Below are 22754 nucleotides of genomic sequence, written 5' to 3'. Positions count from 1 at the left end.
GTTTGCTTTTGGAGCTTACTGATTGCACTTCCAAATATATTTTCTGTGATATCAAAGGAAATAAGAGAAGTTAGAAATGAGAGCAAATCTGGTTTGAGAAGTTATAATTACAAAAATAATTTGATAATTTTACAAAAAATCATTTGTGGAGAATTCTGGCTGGAATTTTCATGTTATCTTACAGATTATTAAAAATCCCTGGTTTCCAATAATAAAAAATAATGACTTAGAAAATTTATTTTGGATATAGCTGGACATTGTGCTTTCTCATGTAAATCCCCAAAATGGATAAGCTGTGAAGTGCTGGAAGATCTGATCAGCTATATTTCCCTTTTGATGACATCCACACATATACATTAAAGGATGAAGTTTCTTGTCTTGGGCTCAATTTATTACCCAGGAGTGCTTTTACCACGAAAGGAAATAGAAATAAAAGGAAGCAGTTTTTAGGGTGCTCTTTTGTTAATGTTCTCAAAATACTCAGAATATAATATCTTTATAAGATAATGATTATGGCATGTAAAATTTCTTTGAATGAAAAGAGCCTAATAAGCCAGCTAAGAGTTCTGAATTACTGGAATTAAAAAAAAACAACTCGGTTATTTCTGCAGTATTATTAGTTTATGATCCTGGTAGATGCCAGCCGCTGAAATGTAAGGCTGTATTGGATTTTGTCCATAATTTTCCAAAAAAAAGCAAAAGATTCCCCAGAGAGTCTTGTGTCCCTGTGACCTCTGAGAGCTGCCTGGGTTTTGCTCTCTTGTCTTCTCCTTTCTCTAACAAATCTCCTTCCTTGGCCTACAGAGGAAGTTCCTGCCCAGCAGTACTTAGAGATTGATGAGGTGAAGACGGATGGTTTTAGAGTGACCTGGCATCCTCTCTCTGCTGAGGAAGGGCCGCACAAACTGATGTGGATCCCGGTGTATGGTGGGAAGACCCAAGAGGTGAACCTCCCAAGCAGATCAAAGTTAATCTGGAGTGTGCTCTCTGGATCTGAAAACTTCAATATGTCACTTGTGCAATATCCATAATATATTTGTTGAAGAATTGGACCTTATTCCTATAAGGTCTCTAGCTTGATTTTGCCAGCCTTGGAGTTTGTGATTTTTATTTAGTAAGTACTCAATACTTTTCAGGTTGCCTTAATAGAAGAGCAGGACTCCTATGTTATTGAAGGCCTTGAGCCTGGCACTGAATATGAAGTCTCACTCTTGGCTGTACTTGATGATGGGAGCGAGAGCGAGGTGGTGACTGCTGTTGGAACCACACGTAAGTCCTGATGTGGTGCACTTCAGCAGGGGCACCGTCACCATCCCACTGGGGATGGTCTCCATCAGCTTTATCCCTGGCTTGTGACTCCTCAGTCTTTCTTTGTCCCCCATAATTCCTCATACATCTTTAGCTACAGTGATGCTGAGAGGTGAAACATCTTCACATTCTATTGTCTATAGAAGCAAGGGACCATGTTTGTCTTGTTCAATATTATGTTCTTTAGCACTTAATACAGCATTGGGTTCATTTTAATTGTACAATAATTGCTCATTGAACAGTGTATAGATAGATGGATGGATGGATGGATGGATGGATACCTGAATAGATGGATGGATGCATGCATGCATGGATGAATGGATGGATGGCTATATGGATGGATGGAATACTTTATAAATGGATAAATTGGCAGATGAATAGACCTAGGGATAACATTTCCAAGAGTTTCTGGAATTTTCCAAGTTGTTCTTGGTTCCAAGATTTTTGTACAATATTTACCCACTGATTGATTTATCCCTTCATTTTAAAATATGAAGTATTGACTACGTATTAAATTCTCTTAGTGTGAGTTCCCTGGAATCAGATTCTGAGACAGAAAATTACATCTAGAAGGTTTAATGAGGAGTGTGGTGGGGAGACATTTATGTAAGAATCGGAAGACAGTAGTGACAAGACCAAGGAAGAAGCTGAAACTAGGCCCGCAGCTAATTCCACTGCAAGGTCTAGGGTTTGAACTGTCTTTCTGATTGTCTCAGATTAAGGCAAAGGGGTGGATCTTTGAGCCTCTGCATTCTCTACCACTGGGGATAGACTGTGCCTGAAAAGAGGCAGTGATTTAAGGGCAAGGCAATTTCCAGAGCTGGAAGACCTTGGCAACCAGTGTTTGAGTACTTGGATGAGTGTGTTGATCTGTGTGTATGTGCAGATCACCAGGCAGCCATCCACCACATCGCCCACCCAGGGTGGATGCAAGAAACAGAAGACACACAGCTTGCCCGAGCGCATTGCCCTCCCTGGTGGTCTTATTTGGAGCCCTTTCATGACTTGATCTGCAACACTGCTTTATTTCCTTTAATTATCATGGCTATACTCCTGTTTCAAAATAATTGTGGTGTTTCATAATTTTGTAGAGGCTAATTCAAGTGTTTCTGTTCCGTCTGGTACCCGTGGTAGGAAACTTTAAAATTCTTTAGTTTCTGGTGTCTTTATCTATGGAACAGATAGCAGCTATCTTACTTTCAGCTCACTTTTTCTGACTTTTAATCATAGTCAAGTTTGTTGTAGGAAGCAATAAGATAAGATAGGTGGTATGTTCTTTAAAAGCTGTGATATGATTTTATATAAGTGTATGCAGTTACTGTCTTCAAAGAATTTTTAAGTAATGATTTTATGTTATTTTATTTAGTAGACAGTTTTTGGACAGAGCCAGCCACAACTATAGAACCTACTGTACCTGTGACTACAGGTAAGAACACCCAAGAAGGTATGGATCTACCCAGGAAAAGTTGAGTTTGGAATTTAAGCAAGAAGTTATGCTAATCGCTTTTTAGTTTATATTATTACTTTGAAAAGAGATGCCCCTCCTTCTCTGGGGAATAGTTTACAATTCCTTCTTCTCAAGTCTCTCAGTCCACGAATCTCATGACTCTCTCCCTTTTCCATTTGCAGCGTTACTATAGCAACATCCCCAGGGCCTTTGCCCTCCCCTTTCTCCCAGTGACTTCTCCGGTTGGCTCACTGTGGAGAATGATTCATACCGAGCTTGCATGTGCTTCTCTGACCTAGTGTTCTTCCTACATCAACTGTCTTGCTCTTTCAGGCCCCTTACCTTCCCTCACTGCAATACAGACTCCATTGAGTAGCCTTCAAACTGGATAATATCATTTGCTTCTTTATTTAAAATACTTCAGTGGCTTCCACTACCTGTTCACTCATTCATTCTTTGGTCAATCTTTATTGATCCCTTCTTTGCTGCCCTAACGTCAAGATTTTTCCTGATTGTTTCTGCTTCTCTTCCTGGCTTTAATCCTATTTCCTGGTCTCGCCTTCATTTCCTTCTACCACCTATACTTAACTCCACCTTGAACGGAAAGATTCCTCATAATTTCCAAAATCTGGTAACCTTCCCCAATTTTGCTAGCTGAATGTTGCTCTCCTACCTTCTTTGCAACACTTGCTATTATTAAGACCTAAACACATCTGATCTAAAGGAAGAGTTTGATACATGTTTTCTGAATGGATAGATGAATGAATGAAGAGAAAGAAACATATAGTGGAAATAGACAAGATGACAAGAAATCAGGGCAGAGGAGCAAGAGGGAAGAAATAATGCAACAAATAAGTGAGAAGATGTCTTGGGAGGTGAGAATTAATGTGTAAAACTACACAGGTGAAGAGTCTGGACAAATACCCCCTGTATGGGATGAATGGACAAAGGCAGCCAGAATGAGAGAGCCATGTTTGAGGGACCTAAAACAGACATTGTGGACAGATGAATGGACGTGTGTTGGATGTAGGATTTCACATGAAGGGGATGAGGGCTCATCCCACATGACCACTTTTCCAATAGAGCAATGATGTGAAATTCTGAGTACCATACCCACCCTTTGGGTTAATGAACTGATTTGTTAATCCCAAGGGCTTTACCCCATTGCTTAACAGTGTATACGGAGGGATGATAATTAGGAAGGGTCTCTGGTCTTCTCTTGAAAGCATCTCTTAAATCCATTTTTGCTTGTTATCATTTTTGTGCATTGATTCCCTCCTTCCCCTTACATCTAACCACTACAATGAGTTCTTCCTGCTTCGTGTGGGTCCTCATCACAGAGCCACATTAGATGATGCTTGTTGTCTCTCTATGAAGTCTCTGTGGGCCATTTAGGACTACGATAGGTTAAAAGTGCTTTAATCCGTGGTTGTGTTTGTTCCAGTTCTCCAGACAGGAATCAGAAACCTGGTGGTAGATGGTGAAACCACGTCTAGCCTGCGGGTGACATGGGACATTTCTGACAGCAATGTGGAGCAGTTTAGGGTGACCTACGTGACAGCTCAAGGGGGCCCCATGGAAGAAGTGGTAGGCACGGTCTGTATACACATAGCTGACCAGAAACTCTACAGACTTTCCTTGTAGCTCATGAGGCCATTTCCAGGGATGACTGCAAGCTTTGCTGCTTACTGCTTGGCGATGCTACCATCTTTAGAAATTAATGGTCTTGGTCACTTGGAACTTTGCTCTTGGTGGATGGATGACTTTTCAACCTCTAAAGCTTGCTCTATACCCAGTTTGCTTCAAGCTGATCAAGCCTCTGGACCATACTTCTAACAATGCTTCTGCTTTCTTGCCCATCTGATAGCGCACAAAAATGGGGTCAAAAAGAGGGTTAGGTGTTGTAGCATCTGCGTTCAGTTTCAGCTGTCAGAGACTGAGATGCCAGAGGCTCACTGGAACCTGTAAGTTTGAGACCCTCCTGAACAAAAAAACTAGATCCTTTCTTAACACCAACAAAACTATTCCCATCTCACAAACGAATCAATCCAAAACAAGACAAAAGGTTACTATACTGTAAATATCTATGTAGATACATATGAAAAGGTTTGACATAGTATTAAACTTTTCCTTGGGAATCTGATGGAAAGTTTTAAAGTAAGGCATGCATGAGAGGTCTTATTTAGCTGGAATGTTCCTAACAATAGATCGGCTGTGAACAAAAAGTAGATTTAGATTTTTGAGTAGATTTAGAGTTATTCCTTGTTCATTCTTAATCATGGGTGTCTTTCCTCAGAGATTTAGATGTTTATACATTGAGTATTTTTAAGTTGTTTTAGCTATATTTCTACATGGCAAAGCTAGTCATCTCCCAGTATTTTCTTACTTTATACCAGATCATTCCTTTTAGTCTGGAACCTAAGTTGTCTCCCAGATATATGCCTGGTTAGACCAGGTTGCTCTAGCTTTCAGCCAGAAGGTACTGTCTGTCTATCTATTGTGTCTTGGTGTATACTTTATTTATAGCTCCTATTTGCTTGCCTTTTTCTATTCTTTGACACTTTCGGAAAGAAGTCTCCAAAATTCAATATTGCCCCAAAATAACACTATCCTTTCTTTCTTATAAAACCTTTGATGGAAAATCACTTTTATTGAACTGCATAAGTAAGCGATTATCTAAAAGCAAAATTCTAAGTGTCTAAGTGATAGGGAGCTATCTTAGGACACAAGCCTATCCATAGCTCTTCTGTGGTGAGGGTCAGCAGGTTCATGAGATTTGTCTGAGAGTATTCTGGAGAAAGTGAATGGATATTTGAACAAAGTAGATGGAAGCCAAGTGCTGGCAGCTTAAACCAGTAATCCTAGCTACTCAGTAGGCTAAGATCTGAGGATTGAGGTTTGAAGCCAGCCCAGACGGACAAATCTGCGAGACTCTCATTTCTAATTAAGCAGCAGAAACTTGATGTGAGGTGTGGCTCAAATTGTAGAATACCAGCCTTGAGTAAAGAAGCCAAATCAGAGTTCAAGCCTCAGTACTAGCACACCCCCTGACAGGACAAAATAGATTTAATTTACTCTGACCATGTATTTCAAAGGCTTCATAATTAGCAATTTGGCAAAATGAAAATGCTGCTTAAGTATGGCTATTAAATATGTAATTTGGACATTTTATTTTCCTACAATTACACTATTGTACTTTAGTTCTCAAGAATGAGATCCCTAGAGACTTTACAGTACAAGGAGATTTAGTTTTGATTTCTGTTTCTTCATTCTTTCCAAGAAACACATGAAGCCCGTTGGTGAATTAGTCCTGCTTATGTAGCAAGGTTAACAATTTAATCTCATGCATGCACTTGTTAAACTGTGCAAGGTAAAATAATAATAATATTTTCATTGGGTTGTTTTTAGATAATTTTCCCTTTGCTTGTTTCTTTCAATTCACACTGTTTATGTTTGAAACACTTGGACACCTAGCTGAAGGGAAACTAAGATCAGAGGTCTTAGTCTGCCCAGGTTAAACAAACCTTTAATGAAAATGAAAAATATTGACAAATTTACTGTGCAGACATGATTCTTCTTTGCTATTTAAAAGAAAGTGCTGTGGAATTCTTTAAATGTCAAATTTCTTTAGTGGATTTAAGTTAAATTAGGTTTGTGTACATAAATTAAAGGCCCTTTCTCAACATAGGATTGAGATTATATCTGTGTTTTGTCAAGTGTTACTGCTATGCAAGTGTAATGTGTTGTTATTGGACATAGAATGTGGCATACATCTAAGTTCAGAGTACGAAATTAATACAGAACTGTTAGATGCAGACCTATGTCAAAATTCAAAGGTCTTGTAATTACACGGACCAAATGACATCTTAAAATTAAAATGTATATCTAGGAAAGATAGATGGCTAATGCATCTAAATTCAGGAAAGGGCATTTGCCCAGATAAGATACATATCTCTCTTACTATCTTTCTAATTTTTTCTTGACTATTATTTCAAGAAGGAATGAGTAAAAGTATTGAAGTTGGAGAATAACTTCATGCCAGTGCTTGGTATGAAGTTGCATTTCTTAAAAAAATCAAATCAAATCATGAAATTCACTGGCAATGTTTGTATTCCATTTAGTCATGAACATCTTTTATAAATTTGTTTGTAAACCAAACAGAACAAGAGAATTAAATTTATTTTACCCATAAATGCATGTGAATTATTAACATGTTGTCTATGCATAATCAAATCTATCAAACATTTCCAAATAACTGAACTCTTAGAATAAAACTACTTGCCATATATTTTACAAGGATTCAGAGCTTTCCAATTTATGTGCACAAAACTGGACAAGATTCCAAACTTTCTAGAGCTGACACGTCAGAAGTGTTACTCAGGCTTGAATTCTGAGTTGTAAAGAAATTTCTAGAGTATGGCGACTCAATGTGTGGCTCAGTCTCCTGCAGGACAGATTCACATTTTAAGCTTTAAAAAAACATTGGTAGAAATTTGACATTGCTGCAACAATCAAATCACACCACGTTTCTAGCAGTTTTGTTTTGTGGTGTTTTATACAAACGTCAGCCTGCAATAATTGGAATTAAAATAACAAACTGCTCCTACTTCAATCCATCATCACTGTTTGTGAGGCGCTGTCTGAAACAGAAGTTCATGAGATGGAAATGAAATGAGGTACATGTAATTCATCTTTAACTTCAGGGCAAAACTTGTGCCTGTGATCCAGGCAGCTCTGAAAGATCGGGGTGATTGCACAGCAAGACATGACATTGCATTTCTTTCTTTACTTTGTGCCAGACCCGAAGCTTAAAACTCAGGGTTCTGGGTACTGTCTGTTAACTTTTTTGGTCAAGGCTAACACTGTATCACTTGAGCCACAACTTTACTTCTGGCTTTTTGGTGGTTAAATGAAGAAAAAATTGTCACGAACTTCTCTGCTCTGGAGATCTTCAGATCTCAGCCTCTAGAGTAGCCACAATTATAAGCATGAGCCACCTGATATAAAGTTGCATTTCTAAAAAAAATTTAAAAAACAACATTTACTGGCAATGTTTGTGTTCCATTTAGTCATGAACATCTTTTATAGATCTGTTTCATAAATGAAAATGTACCATCTGCTATGACCAGCAGCATTTATTTTTAGTAAGACTGCTTTATTGTATTTGTTCATTTTTTTCACTCTATTTTGCTTCAACAGGCAGAAAGTACTTGGCCCACCGTAGAAGAGATTTCCATTTTATTCTTGGAAATGAACACCAGTAGTTTGAATACCAAAAATTTGTGTTGTGTACTCATGTTGAGTAGCCAACAAGAGTTTTAATAGCTGGGTGCTGGTGGTTCACACCTGTCATCCTAGCTACCCAGGAGGCTAAGATCTGAGGATCATAGTTCAAAGCCAGCCTAGGCAAGCAAGTCGGTGAGACTCTTATCTCCAATTAACCACCAGAAAACTGGAAGTGGCGCTGTGGCTCGCGTGGTAGAGCACTAGCCTTGAGCTGAAGAGCTGAGGGACAGTGCCCAGGCCCAGAGTTCAAGCCCATGAAAAAAGAGTTATAGTAAAGCCTGGACTAGATTCTTGGAGTTTCAATATGGCCCCTTGACTGGGCTCTGTGGGCCTCAGTTTCCCCATCTGTAAAGGACCTTAATGATACCCCTGACTACGAAATGTTGTGGAGATGATAATGATGAAAGTGTGATGGACGAGTGAGAGATATTATTATGACTTTCTGATAAGAGAAACAAGTGCCATGTTTCAGTACTCCTCAGGCTATCTTTGAGTGCCAGACCATGGGCTTCTCAGCCTGAGACATGACCTTATTTAAGGAGCATCTACATGGGTGGTTTGCTAGACAGACAGCTTGGGATGAACACTGCAGCTCTGTGCTCCACTGGAGTTAAATTTAAGAAAAAAAAATACCCTGAAGGAAACTACACTGACAGTGTAATGCAAGTCAGGGCAGCCTCAGCTCTTCCCCATGTCCTGATTGCCAGGGTTGTCTAACTTACCCTGGAATAAAGCAGATTTCTGGGTTTAAGTCAGAACAATCCTGTACATTTCGGTGCCTTCTCCTGTGAGGAGCAGAGTTATATTTATAAAATCAGCGAATCCAGACTTCCTTTTTCATATAAAAATAATTGCCTTTCTAGAGTTTTGCAATATCTTAGTAACAGCCATTTTTCGGTTCAACGCGAGGCTTTCTAGGGTTCATCCCATGATTTATGGGTTCATCTCAAAGGAGGCAGCTCCGCCCTTGACTTGCTGGCAATACATAGGCCTGGAATGGAACATGCTCTCCAGCTATTTCAGTCTTGGGCCTCTGTTAAGTCCATTTGGGTCAGTTCTTACATCCTAGCATTTCTCCCAGCTGTAATTAGATTCCTAATGGTCCTGAGACATTCCAGCTCCTACTGCAGCAGGGGGGTGGCGCTCTGTGGTCTCAGCCTTGCAAGCTGGCTCCTTTCCTGGCCCTCAGCATCCTCCTGCGGACCCCAGGGCTTACCAGCCATGAGGGTGCACGCGTGCTGGTGGAGCGGCTTTCGTGTTACTCTGCTCTTTTTCTTTCTTTCTTCCCCCCCCCCACAGTCTTTTACACACAGACAGATGGTGGCTCCAGATTGTGGAAGACAGCTCTTTTCAGAAATAAAATGGCTGCAGTGATTTTTATTTTTTGAAGTGTTGTCAGCAAATACGTTTCAATTTGGAAATCTTGGCTCTTGAAGCCTGGCTCTGTTTCTCTTGGCTGGCATCCATTCTTTCCAATTGAAAGGGTGAAACATGGGGGGTCAGGCTATCTCTAAGGGAGGAAAGCAGGGGAGGCCGGATTTGTAAGACAATAGTGCACATCAGAGCAGCACTGATAAACAGCAATCTGGGTTATAGAATGAACATTCTGGTCCATAAACACCTGCTAGCTCACCAGGCCATTTTTTACCCTCTTCTTCTGGAAATGTTATCCATGTTGAAAAGTCGTTGAGAGATGAGTGCCCCTGACAGTCTATGAGTTTCAAACTTAAACCTTCTGTACTTGCAATGATAAACACAGGGTGACTAGGCAGGACCCATCAGAGAGAAACGCTTTTGCATGAACGCCTGTTCTTTTCTCATCACTCCTCAAACATATCTCCTTTCTGATCACTTCAAAACATCTACAGTCGGGCTGCATGGGCGGGACAGTGGGAGCAGAGGCTCTGACTAGGTCTGTGGTTTCTTTGCATTTCTATTCAGGTCATGGTGCCTGGCAGCCAGAACAGTATCCTCCTGAAGGCTCTGCTTCCAGATATGGAATACAAAGTCACAGTGACACCCCTCTACACCGACAGAGAGGGGGTCAGCGTCTCCGCTCCTGGAAAAACCTGTAAGTGAAGCTTTCTTCCTTCGGATTCTAGGTGTCTCATGAATTGGAACCACTCATATTCAAAACACAGTGCTGTGTGCTATAAAGAACAAAAGGTATTGGAGACCAAAATCTGTCAACTTGTGGGACTTTGGGCAAGTTGTTTAAATGACTATGGACTTCAGTTGTCTTTTTCCATCAAAAAGCTGTCTTGAAAAAAGAAAATCTTTCTCCTCCAGTGTCTAATTTGTCAAAAACTCCAATGATGAACACAGTGGATGCTGCAGTCTACTTTCTGTATATCTCACAGGTTTTAACAATCCCCACCTCTCTGGGCCTCACCTGGAGCAATGCACTAGTCTCTGGGGTCTTCCTTCAACCACAGTTGCTGTCCTCTGTTCTCAAAGAAGCCTGAGGGGCTTTACAAACCATCCACATGACCTCAAATCACTGCCAGCCATTAAAATCCTGCAGTCCAAAGTCCTGATTCTACTCAGTTGGGCAAAGCTGGGCAAATCAGCATCATGTCCTCATTTAACAGTGCTGGTCTGTGTCTCTACTCTGGTACCCATCTACTGGTGCCCTGACACAGACTCCAATCAAGGCCAAGCCCGCCTAGAGTCTTCTGAGCCCTCAGCGTTGCCATAGTGACTGCCTCAGCATCCCCGAGGAAGAGAAGAAGGGAGAAGAGGAATGCGGCTGGGGAGTTTCCAGCTTTCCCCTTCATTTTTCTAGAATGTTGGCATCTTGAATTGCTCTCATACACCGGATCACTGAATTTATTGTATGCATTTGGAGACAGTGTATGTGTTGAGATGTCTATGTATAGTAACATCTGGTTTTGTTCTATGCATTGTGGATTCTGGCTAGTTGTTGGTATTTTTGCTGCTAAACAAGCATTTGAAAGCCACAAACTTAAGCAGAAATTAAAGATGAAAATCAAGCATTATTATTTTTTTTGGGGGGGGTCCGGTTGTGGGGCCTGAACTCTGGGCCTGGGCGCTGTCCCTCAGCTCTTCAGCTCAAGGCTAGCACTCCACCACTTGAGCCACAGCGCCACTTCCGGCTTTTCTTTTTGCTTATGTGGTGCTGAGGAATCGAACCCAGGGCCTCATGCATGCAAGGCAAGCACTCTACTGCTGAGCCACCTTCCCAGCCACTCAAGCATTATTTGACCCAAATAAAAACTTAGAAATATAGCCTCAAACTCATGACAGAAGTGCCATTACCTATAACAATCTCTGGAGTGGTAAAAATTGTTTTAAAAATGAGTTGATTATCTATTGTAGTCGATTAGCTACTGTAGCCGAGTGGTCAACACAATTGAGTCTATGGATAAGAAAGTGGTGATGATAAGATCTTTCAAGATGAAGAATAGTATATAAAGTTCTTCATATAAATGACCAGTGTGTCTACAAAAATTGACAGTGTTACAAATCTTCAAACAATATAATTAATTAGGATAAAGAAGAAAGCAAGGAATCATCAGATTTTTACCTCTGAGAATAATCACATTCACAAGGTGTGAGAAGCAGACTTTGATATCTGTGGAACAGAATGGTGCATAGAGAGAAATTTTTAATAAATATTGTTCATTTAATTTTCCCTCAAAATTATTGGAGAGAAACAAACTGACATGACTCTTAAGAGCCTTTGGATTTCAGATAAAACTTTACTCAGAGAGAAATTTTTGAAATATTTAATATAAAAAAATAATCAAAGTCACACAGGCTTTGTGCTTCATTGAACTTCCACTTAGGAATGTGGTTGACCTTATGGGAGATATCTTAGATTCTGTCATAAAGAAGAAAATGATATAGCAAGCAAGGCACCAAGTGGCATACGCCTGTAATCCTAGCTAATTAGGAAGCTGAGATCTCAGGATCTCAGCTTGAAGCCAGTTTAGGCAGGAAAGACTTTTATCTCTGATGAACTACTAGAAATGCAGGTGGTAGGTAGGATACCAGCCTTGAATGAAAAAGCTAAGCAAGAATGGGAGGAAATCATATTAAGTCCCTATTTTTTTTCTTTTCTCTTCTGCTCAGTGCCATCCTCTGGTCCTCAAAATCTGAGAGTCTCAGAAGAATGGTATAACCGGCTGCGTATCACATGGGATCCCCCAGCTGGTCCTGTAAAGGGCTACAGGATTGTCTACAAACCTGTCAGTGGTAAGTATCGGTCAGGAACCCCAGTGGGGTCCTACCATATATGTATCCGTCTCTGTATGTGTGTACTCAGGATTGTCCTTAGGACCTGCAGTGGGGAGGCAAGCCCGAGAGCCAGTCCTTGCATTTCCACTTTCTGTCGTCACTTTGCTTGTACTTTCTTCTCTAGTTCCTGGCCCTACACTGGAAACTTTTGTGGGCGCTGACGTTAACACCATTTTGATCACGAACCTCCTCAGTGGCATGGACTACAATGTGAAGATATTTGCCTCCCAGGCCGAAGGCTTCAGCGATGCTCTGTCAGGCCTGGTAAAAACATGTAAGATTCCCCTGCACTAGCCTCAGTCCCACAGGTGGCTTTGCTGTTTGCTTTTTCCCTGGGACTTGTAACTCAACCCTTGCGTTAATGCCGGCGGTTGGCTTTCCTTGTCCTCAGCATTGCCCATTCTGGATGGTGTTTCATGGAAAGAAAGGTGTGTGCTTTCCTCCGGGTGGTACAGAGCCCTAGTTGGCAAGTGGCTGTCAGCAGCTGGCATTCAGATAGGCTTGGTGGTTGCAGATGGGATTTCCTTCTGGAAAGTTGTTGTTGGCATTGGCCAAATTAGGAGAAAATTTCCAGATAGTCTGTAGCCTGACCTGGCCAGTGCCAGACAAAGTTGGGCCAGGGAAAAGGCGTTGCTTTTCAATGCCCAATGCCATTGCTTCTCTTTCATGTGCATGCATGCATGTGCACATGCGCGCACTTGTGCGCACGCGTGCACACACACACACACACACACACACACACACACACACACACCCTGTTAGCTAAAAGTATGTTCTGTACTCTCTTATGCTCCTTCATGCTGTCTGCAATGCCATCTGGGAATTCTCATTAACATATGGAGTGCCCAGATACCCATGGAGTAACACGATGTTGTCCCATTTCCATGCTCCTGAAGTTGGTTGTATAGACTTCCACACCATCTGTCTAACATATTTCTTTAAACTGACTTACAGTTTTGGACCTAAATATTTTTCAAAACCCATATAATTACCATAAACAGAAGATCTGTATTCTAAATAATACATAAGTGGACCCAATTACAAATGGGTTGGTTTTGTGCTAATTAAAGTGCCCTGGTGCTATCTCCAATCTGTGTGCCATTCTTGAGAGTGATAATTGTGTGGTAATCAAAAGAATACGACTTAAGTGTGTTCCTTGTTAGCTATAGCCCTGGGCAAATTACTTAACTCTTCCCAGCCCAGGTTTTCTCAACATTAAAATGAAGACAATAGTGCTTTATGGCAATCATTGTGAAGATAAAGGAGAACTACATATACACACACACACACACACACACACACACACACACACACACACACAGCGTAGACAGAGCTAACCTTCAATGAATAACCACCATTATTATTGCAATAATCAAGGTTTATGCACTTGCCATGTATCTTACCCTCATTTCTAATCAAATAATGAATCTCATAAAACCAGTAGTAGAAAAGAACGGGCCTTTATTAAACCAGGCCCCAGACCACCCTGGATTTCTTCTAAGAGTTAGCTCTTTCATTAAAGGAGGTTCTTAAATTCTCTTTAGTAGAATATCTTGGGGTGGGGGGGAGGTCTTAAAGGCTAGAGACTGCACAAATTCAGCACCAAAAGAAATGGTCTCTGTCTTCAGCCAGTGTGGGGAAACCTTAGTTTGTGGTCTGCTGAAGTCACACTGTTCTGGGCACTAAGTATATGCCTCTGTTGTGTTATTACATCAGCTCCCAACCCCTCCTTTGCCTCACCATCCTGTGCTTGCACATTTTCACACACTCTCTACTCTCTTCTATTCTATTTTCCTTGCTGGATTATCCTGTATACACCCTGTCTGTATCACTTCTGTCTTTTTCTTCTTCTCCCCCTCCCCGCCCCAAGTCATGGAGCTTGAACTCAGGGCCCTAGACTCTGTCCCTGAGCTCTTTTGTTCAAGGCTAGTGCTCTACCACTTTGAGCCACAGTGCCAGTTTTCTGGTAGTTAAATGGTGATAAGAGTCTTGGGGACTTTCCTGCCCAGGCTAGTTTTGTTTTCTGTTTTGTGCATTTCTGATGCAATCCTTCCCATTCTCCCCCTCCCCTCTCTTCCAACCTCTCCCTTCTCCTGATCTGTCTCCAGTGCTGGGGATGGAACCCATTACACACGTTAGAGGAGCAGTCTACCACTAAACCACACCCTCAACCCCTCTTTCTTGCCTTTTTCTATTTTCCTTTTCCTGTATCCTTCCCTCTTCTCTCCCTTAACAAATAGATGTTGAAAATTCCAAACATATTTTAAAAGACTGAAGCTGTTATATTGTTTTATTCTTTTGTCCTTAAAATAAAAATCAAGTGGGCTCTTTATTACAGATATTTCTCTTCCTCACAAGCAAAATGGCAAATACTCTAATATTTTAAAAAGTTAGAGTGTTTATGTGAGCCATTATTAATTTCCTAAAATAATGGTTACATAAGGTTATTTGTACCATTTTGACAACAACATTATTTAGGCAACTTTATTTTGAGTTAGGTAGAAGAGAGGGACATAAGAGAAAATTATATGGATAGAAGTCAGGTCTTTAGGGCAAGTAAATATTAATTTTCAGCATTTTTACTGTTTAGATTTAATGTTAGGCACCAGGAGCTAACTCCTGTGTAGTCCCTGAAAAGAGAATGTTTTTTATTGCTTTCCAATATTGTGTCCAGCATTTCCAATATTGTGTCCAGCATTTTAAGATAAATAGAAATCTATGCATTTAAAAATAATTTGCTTGTATTTATTTATTTATTTATTTATTTATACCCATCCTGGGGCTTGAAGTCAGGGCCTGGGATTTTTGTTTAAGGCTTGTGCTCTACTAATTGAGCTTCACCTTCACTTTTTTTGGTGTGAATTGGAGATAAGAGTCTCATAGACATTCCTATGTGGGCTGGCTTCAAATTATGATCTCAGTTCTTAGCCTCTCAAGTAGCTAGGATTACAGGCATCAGCCACTAGTACTCTACTTGTCTTTCATGTAAAAAAAATCAAAACTATACTCATTCTCAGTTATATTTTGGTTGGTCTTAAAAATTTTGATCGATACACACTCATATGTATTTGTAGGGCATCATGTCATGCTTTGAGATTTGGATTTGGTAGAATGATCAAATCAGGATAATTGACCTATCACCTTAAAATTAATCATTTCTAAGGAAGCTGGACAAATACAGTCAGAATACTCCATGTACATATGGTTAAAGGAAGCAGAGTTGTGAAAGGAGCATGAAGGGAAGAAACAGACAGACGAAGGAGAATGATCAAGGGATGACTGCGATTCAGAAGCACTGGAAATTATAACCTCCTTCTGTAATCTTTTCAAGTCCAGAAAGAAAAATCATTTTTTTTGTGTGGTACACACATTCAAAGTCCTAATGCATTGTTATCAATGGTGCTTATCCAGCCGGGTGATCAAGCACTAGAATCGACTTCTCCTGTCTTCTCTGTAGCCGAGTGCCCACTGTCAATCCTCTCCCCATCACTCTAGTCTCTGGGAGCCTCTACTTCTGCCTTTATGAGATCAGCCTTGTTAGTGTCTACAGATGAGTGAGATCACGATGGAATGCCATTTGGCCATTAAGAAGAATGAAGTTCAGTTATTTGCAATAGCATGGATGAGACACTGGGAGATCAGGGTGGTGGTGGGGAAAGCATTGTGTTAAGTGAAGGAAACCAAGTAACAGTACCCCGTGATCTCACGCAGTGGTGTTTGTGTGGCACTTTCATTGTCGGCGTTGTTCTTCCTTTTTATTTAAATCATGGCTATCTGCACTGGTTAGGTACATATTGTATCTATTCACTCTTTTATTAGAGAAGTATTTTATGTTTGTTGCAGAACTTGTGGAAAGCACACGTAAATAACAGAAGAAGAAAATCACCCATTTTGTGTCTGACTTTTTCCCTGTGAACATATGCGTTCTTTTTCATTTATGAGCACCAGACAACTTCACAGATAATGTTTCAGAAAACATCTTCTCCAGTTATGAAATTGTTGTCTTTGTGCACTTTCTAGGGGATGGAGGATTTCCTCTTCTACCTCTGAGTATGAGAATTTTACCCTAAATTAATTTCAGATATAGGGACATCTGCAGCTCTGTGCTGTAACCCAGTAACGTTTCTCTGTCATTATAGTGTATTTGGGTGTGACCGATCTCCAAGCCCACCAGATTGAAATGACCAGCTTGTGTGTTGGATGGCAGGTGCAGCGTCACGCCACAGCCTACAGGATAGTTCTAGAATCCCTCCAGGGTAAGCACAATCTCACGTATGTGTATGTCAACTACTTATGTACTTGATTCTATACAAATTGCTATAGACCATGCATAGCTAAATTAGACAAAAACCCTATTCTGGAAGCCATTTGTATAGTGATAAGTGTTTTAGCACATGGAGAGAGTCGGATTGGTTAATTAAATTTAATTACTTAACTGGTCCAAACCTCCATCTCCCCCATCTGTTAATAAATACAACCACAGTGCTGTGTAAGGGATTGCATGAAGCTTCATCTGAGAGACTCTCCAAGGAGAGTGTGCAACAGGAAGTGCTTGAGAAATGCGAGCTGCTGTTCACAGCCTGTGAACAGAATTGTGTGGCAATAATTTTGGCGTCTGCTCCGGGGACATCAGGTTTGAATTTTTTTGAGATAATTGGTGAATAGCAAGTTCTTATTCTGGATCAGGTTATCAGATAGCCAGGTCATCTCATCAGGATCAAGTTTTCCAGCATTACATTTCTCGTGAAATTGTTTCAGAGCACAGTCATAAAAATCTCTCCTCATCACCATTAAAAAAAAAAATCACATTAAGAACAGCAGAAACATTCTGATTTCTCAAAAAAAAAAAAGAATATCTGGGGACTGTTAATGCTTTTCCTTATCAGCATAGACAGCGTTCAGAAAATGAAGCAAAGTAGTGAAAATTAATTTCATTTGATTGGAATAACACTAAAAGAGAAATGTTATTGCATGGGAATGACAGAAAACAGTAGAAAATCCCAAATGAAATGTTTTTCACGTTCCAAACTTGAGTAATAAAAATTTTAAGAATGTAGCCTGTTTTTGTGGGCAATTGATCTTGGTTTCTCCATTTATTTTTATTTTTTCATTAAGTGGATTTTGGAAGTATATGCCTCAAATCTCAGCACTAGGTGCCTGAATCAAGAAGACTATCATACCCTATCACAAAAAAGTGTCAGAAACAAATATCTTTATTTAAGACTGGATTTTTGTGGCCCCTATTCTTAATAACAACCACACTTAAAAAAACAAACCCCAAAACCATGTTGGGTGCTGGTGGCTTATATCTGTAATTCTAGCCATATAGGAGGCTGATATCTGAGGATCACAGTTCAAAGGCAGCCCAGTTAGGAAAGTCTGGGAGCTAGCCTTCAGCAAAAAAGAGCTCAGGCACAGTGCCCAGGTCCTGAGTTCAAGCCTCACACTGAAAAAAAATCCCAGTCTTACTTTTAGTGTTTTTATCTGTGGTGCTTGGGATTGAACTCAGGATCTTGGGCATGGTAAGCAAGTATTTTACTGAAGTACATTCACTGTCCTTTGCTTGTTTGTTTTTTCATCAATTATTGTAAGTTGTAATTTCTAAACATTTGCCATATGCCCAAATGTAGTTCTAATATATTTAGTATGTTCAGAATGAATGTATTGATAATACATTAATCAATCAATTCAAACATTAGGTTTTCTAAATTCAGTACGTTAGTATTTTTTTTTTGGGGGGTCCGGTCGTGGGGCCTGAACTCTGGGCCTGGGCGCTGTCCCTCAGCTCTTCAGCTCAAGGCTAGCGCTCTACCACTTGAGCCACAGTGCCACTTCCAGCTTTTTTCTTTTTGCTTATGTGGTGCTGAGGAATCGAACCCAGGGCCTTGAGCATGCAAGGCAAGCGCTGTACCACTGAGCCACCTTCCCAGCCCATCAGTACGTTAGTATTTTTAAAATATATTTTATTGTTATTGTAGAAGTAATGTCCAGAGAGGTGACAGTTACATAAGTTGGGTAATGAGCACATTTCTTTTTGAACCATGTCACCCCCAAGTTGTGTAGCTTGTTTTCCACATAGTGTCTAGTGAACATCACTGCTGCATTTCTTTATCTTTTTTTGTGCGTGTCTTTCTTTTTTGGTACTGGGGATTGAACCCAGGACGTTGCGCTTGCTAGGCAAGCGCTTTGCCACTGAGCTACATCCCAGCCCTTCTTTATCTTTTGTCCTACCTTTTCTATGCCTCCCCCATACCCTCCCAAAGACAACTAAACAAGACAAAAAGAAAAGACAACAAAAACAGCAGCAGCAACAACAAAAATCTTGTTTCCATTTCTTGTAGTTAATTTTATAAAATATTATTTTATATGATCATATGCACATATGAATATCCTCTTTATGTCTTATTGTGTGAATGTCTAGAGACCTGAATAATTTATCATGTCCTAGTGTATTTTTTTAATTGTGAAAATACCATACAGAGGGGTTGCAATTAAATGGGCAAGATAATGAGTACATTTCTTATCAAGCAGTGTTGCCTCCTCCTTTGTTTCCCTTTCCTATCCCTTCCCGTCCTGCCCCCCCACCTGCTCCTCCCCTCCCACCAAAGTTGTAAAGTTCGTTTTTTGACATAATGACTTGTAGATCTCATTGTTGCGATGGGTCCACCTGTATCCCTATGTAAACGATTTGTTTTTTCCCTTCCCCTCCCAAATTATACCAACACCAAATACAGTGAAAGCAGGGGTTATACCGTGGGGGAGGGACATACAAAGCAACAAAGAAATCATCTTATAAATATGTTAGAAACAATCACATGAAAGAAAAAAAACATTTGAATACTTATCTTGGGGTTCACTTTCCTAACATCAACTTATCTGACCTTTTCTGCTTGACTCAGACATATACTAGTTATTGCAAATAAGGGAAACCATGGGACCTAGTGTGTTCTTTTTAATCATGTAGTGTATTTACTTGCAGATTTATAGGCACATTCGGGAAAACGTGTAGCTTTTGTTTCTTTGGGCCCAACATCTCTGCTATAAAAGAAATGCAAATCAAAACAGCATTGAGATCCCACCTCACTCAAGTTAGAATGGTCATTTTCAAGAAAACTAACAATATACTGTTGATGGGAATGTAAACTTATTCAACCACTCTGGAAAGCAGGATGGAGGTTCCTCAAAAGACTAAACATAGAGCTTCCCTATGACTCAGCAATTCCTCTCCTGGGCATTTACCCAGTAGACCACACACCAGGCCACACGAAAGCTATCAGCACAACCATGTTCATTGCAACATTTATTACCATAGCCAAGATATGGAATCAACCCAGATGCCCTCAGTGGACGAATGGGTCAAGAATATGTGGCATATATACACAATGGAATTCTACTCTTCCATCACAAAGAATGATATTGTACCATTAATAAGGAAATGGAAAGACTTGGAAAAATATATTAAGTGAAATATGTCCTTGGTGTTTTTCTTTGTTGTTGTTTTGTCGGTTGTGGGGCTTGAACTCTGGGCCTGATGCTGTCCCTCAGCTCTTTAGCTCAAGTCTAGCACGCTACCTCTTGAGACACAATGCCACTTCCAGTTTTCTGGTAGTTTACTGAAGATAAGAGTTTCACGGACTTTCCTGACTGGGCTGGCATTGAACCATGATCCTCAGATCTCAGCCTCCTGAATAGCTAGGATTACAGGTATGAGCCACCAGTGCCCGGCATGCCCTTAGTGTTTTGACACAAGCTGCCATGTAGCTCAGGCTAGCCCTAAACTGGCCATATAGTCTAAGCTAGCCTCAAACCCCATGAACTTCCTTCCTCTGTCTGCATGCACTATTATGCCTGACTCATAAATCCCACAGTGGATTTAACCCATAAAGTAGAACACATTGTTTGGGGGCATGTTGAGGTCATTTGTAAATCTGCTTCCTTTAGAATATGAGCTGAGCTAGGAAGAACATTCTAGAAGAATTTGCTGTCAGTTCCAGCCAAGATAGCCTGTGTATAATACAAACCTGACATCAGCTACAAATGTGGAGTGGTAGTTTAATATGGAATAAACATTGAGGAAAAGAAAGTCAGGAAAGCACACATTAGTTTTGTGGTTGTATTAAATATGATTTATGAGACGCTTAAGTAGATGAAAGGTACACTGTTAGTTGAGGAATAACTAGAGAACCTTGAGTTATATTTCATATCTTTCTAAGTCCCACTTCAGTATAGCAGAGCTGACACTTAATGGTATTCGTTAGGATTTACAATACTAAATATAATTACACTCTTAAACTATTATATGGTATTTTAAATCTTTTATATAACTAAAGAAATTAAAGTAGAGTAACTATAAGTTCTAGTGGCTATTCATTGTGTTTTGTAAAAAATTATAACTGTAGCTTGATGAAAAGTTGCATCAAGACTAGCTTTATCAATGGAATTAGTATGACTTTTAAATGTTTTTTCATTCAGTGATTTTAGTGTACCATATTTATACAGGAGACTGGAGATTGTTTATCAGCAGATATGGTTAATGTGTCTGATAACACTTATCTGATCATTAAAACCACAATAAATTCTTTCTGAAGCTAAGATCTTTGTTGGCTAAAAAAATGAGATATATACACATATAAAATATATATAATGAATCTGTATGTATATAGTGATATATATATAAATATACATATATGTATAAATGTATGGTTTTATATATGTGTATATATAATTTTCTAATTAATTAACTTATACTCCTTTAGCATTATTTTCAGTCTGTAATAAATAATTCATGGGTCTCTATAGTCTCAATTATTTTAGAATGTTTTAAAGTGTTGTTCAGTTTACTTCTGATTTGAACTTATAACTGAGAAACTTATGATCAAAATTAGCCTATATCTTATTTATCCAGTTTTCTAACTAAAAGATATTTATTAGTAAAGTTTAGGACGGAATGTTTAGTGGGCAAGTGAATGTCAGGGTAGCAGTAGGGATGGGTTTAGATATTATATGATTTGGATCAAGGAATAGTCTTTCTACCCTGTAGTGGGGAAAAATTAGGTGGAGCACCTTTATCTTACAGAGAAATGCAGTCACCATGCTGATTCAAGGAAAGTTTCCACGGTGCTCATTCTTCAATGGTCAGAGGAGTCCCAGACAGAGTACAAGTGTGTTGACTTTGTAAAATATTCCATTGACAACTGTTGTTGCCTTTCTAGAAATTTCTTACCTATCTAAGCCAGAAATGGGACCAGATTTCTCCAAGTAGTAGGTTGAAGAAAGCTGTCTCTCATCAACCTTTCTGTAGTTTAGTGAGTCACTTTCCAGATTTTTAAAATACATAGTTTCCATAGCTTGATCAGGTAGTGTATTTTACTCAGAAGTCAGTACAGAAATCTCTGCTATAAGCAATTTAAAATTACTTTCTTTCAAGTTATTAATGGTAGCCAATACCTGCACATTTTCAAGGATTTTGTGAATACATTATCTAGGCTTTGCCATTCAAGTTTGTTTATAGAAGCATAGACAAAGCCGAAGGGTCAAAGTATTAGTTCATATGCTGAGAAGCCCGAAATTGTCTTACTTGAGTCACATCTAGATATGTGAGTTCAAACACTGTCATTGAGATGAAGTCTTGTTCCATCCTTCTGCTTTGCTTTTCTTCGTCTTCCTTCTCTGCCAGGCGCTGTGAGTGAGCCCAGTATGGTTCAGAATTACATTCTCCCAGCTTCCAACTTTGAAGGCTTAGTGAAGGAGAGCTTCTTGTTCTCAATGTTCCAAACAGAGATCCAAGAGCTGAGTCATATTGTTCTGGTATGGGTTACATTGAACTCAGAGCATGAAATGAACTGATTCGGGTGAACCTGGTTGCTTCTATGCTTGTGATCTGGAGGCAAACATGAAGAAGAGTGGAGGGGCTTTTACTCGCCCTAAATCAAGACCAAAAGTGGGATAAAAGGATTCAAACAAAGGAGGATCAGATGCGAGGCAGGCAAAAATAACAGATGTCCTCCATTTATGTAAACCTTATGATACTTTTATGGCCAAGAGGAAAATGATTACCAGAAGAAGGTCCTCTTAGGAGAAACTGAAATAAAATTGGTCAGTCAGCCACTTGCCAAGTTCAATGCCAAGTTCACTTGCCATTCAACTTTTGAATGGTCTTGGTAAGTTATGACCCTGAGAGCTCCCTAGTTCATAGAGTTCTTCCGGGTTCTCCTTCTCTACATGAGTGTTCAGGTGAGTTGACGTCTAAGACTGGGTATGGCAGATCTCTTCAAGTTCTTGTGTCTCTGTGCCATCAACACTGTGTTCCTTCCTTCATTCTCCAACCGGATGAACTTTTCTCTTTCTTTCCTTTCTTTCTTTCCTCTCTTTCCTTTCTTTCTTTCTTTCTTTCTTTCTTTCTTTCTTTCTTTCTTTCTTTCTTTCTTTCTTTCTTTCTTTCTTTCTTTCTTTC

The 22754-nt window shown here is 39.8% G+C and overlaps 1 protein-coding gene across 2 annotated transcripts in view; it reads left to right on the top strand.

Moving 5' to 3' along the window:
- The window catches only part of Col14a1 (collagen, type XIV, alpha 1), a 165507-nt gene that overhangs the window by 63491 nt on the left and 79262 nt on the right, over nt 1–22754 (top strand). The window contains exons 15-22 of one of the 2 annotated variants that reach the window (XM_013032216.1): nt 805–944; nt 1137–1269; nt 2675–2734; nt 4200–4342; nt 9983–10112; nt 12137–12259; nt 12426–12575; nt 16441–16557. In XM_013032216.1, the coding sequence (XP_012887670.1) occupies nt 805–944; nt 1137–1269; nt 2675–2734; nt 4200–4342; nt 9983–10112; nt 12137–12259; nt 12426–12575; nt 16441–16557 (996 nt within the window). Of the gene's footprint in view, nt 1–804; nt 945–1136; nt 1270–2674; nt 2735–4199; nt 4352–9982; nt 10113–12136; nt 12260–12425; nt 12576–16440; nt 16558–22754 lie in introns of both variants that reach the window. The other variant, XM_013032215.1, reaches the window with a different exon arrangement.

Source organism: Dipodomys ordii, unplaced genomic scaffold (genome assembly GCF_000151885.1).
Source record: "Dipodomys ordii isolate 6190 unplaced genomic scaffold, Dord_2.0 Scaffold151, whole genome shotgun sequence".
Lineage (NCBI taxonomy): Eukaryota > Metazoa > Chordata > Mammalia > Rodentia > Heteromyidae > Dipodomys > Dipodomys ordii.
This window is presented reverse-complemented; position numbering and strand designations above follow the sequence as displayed.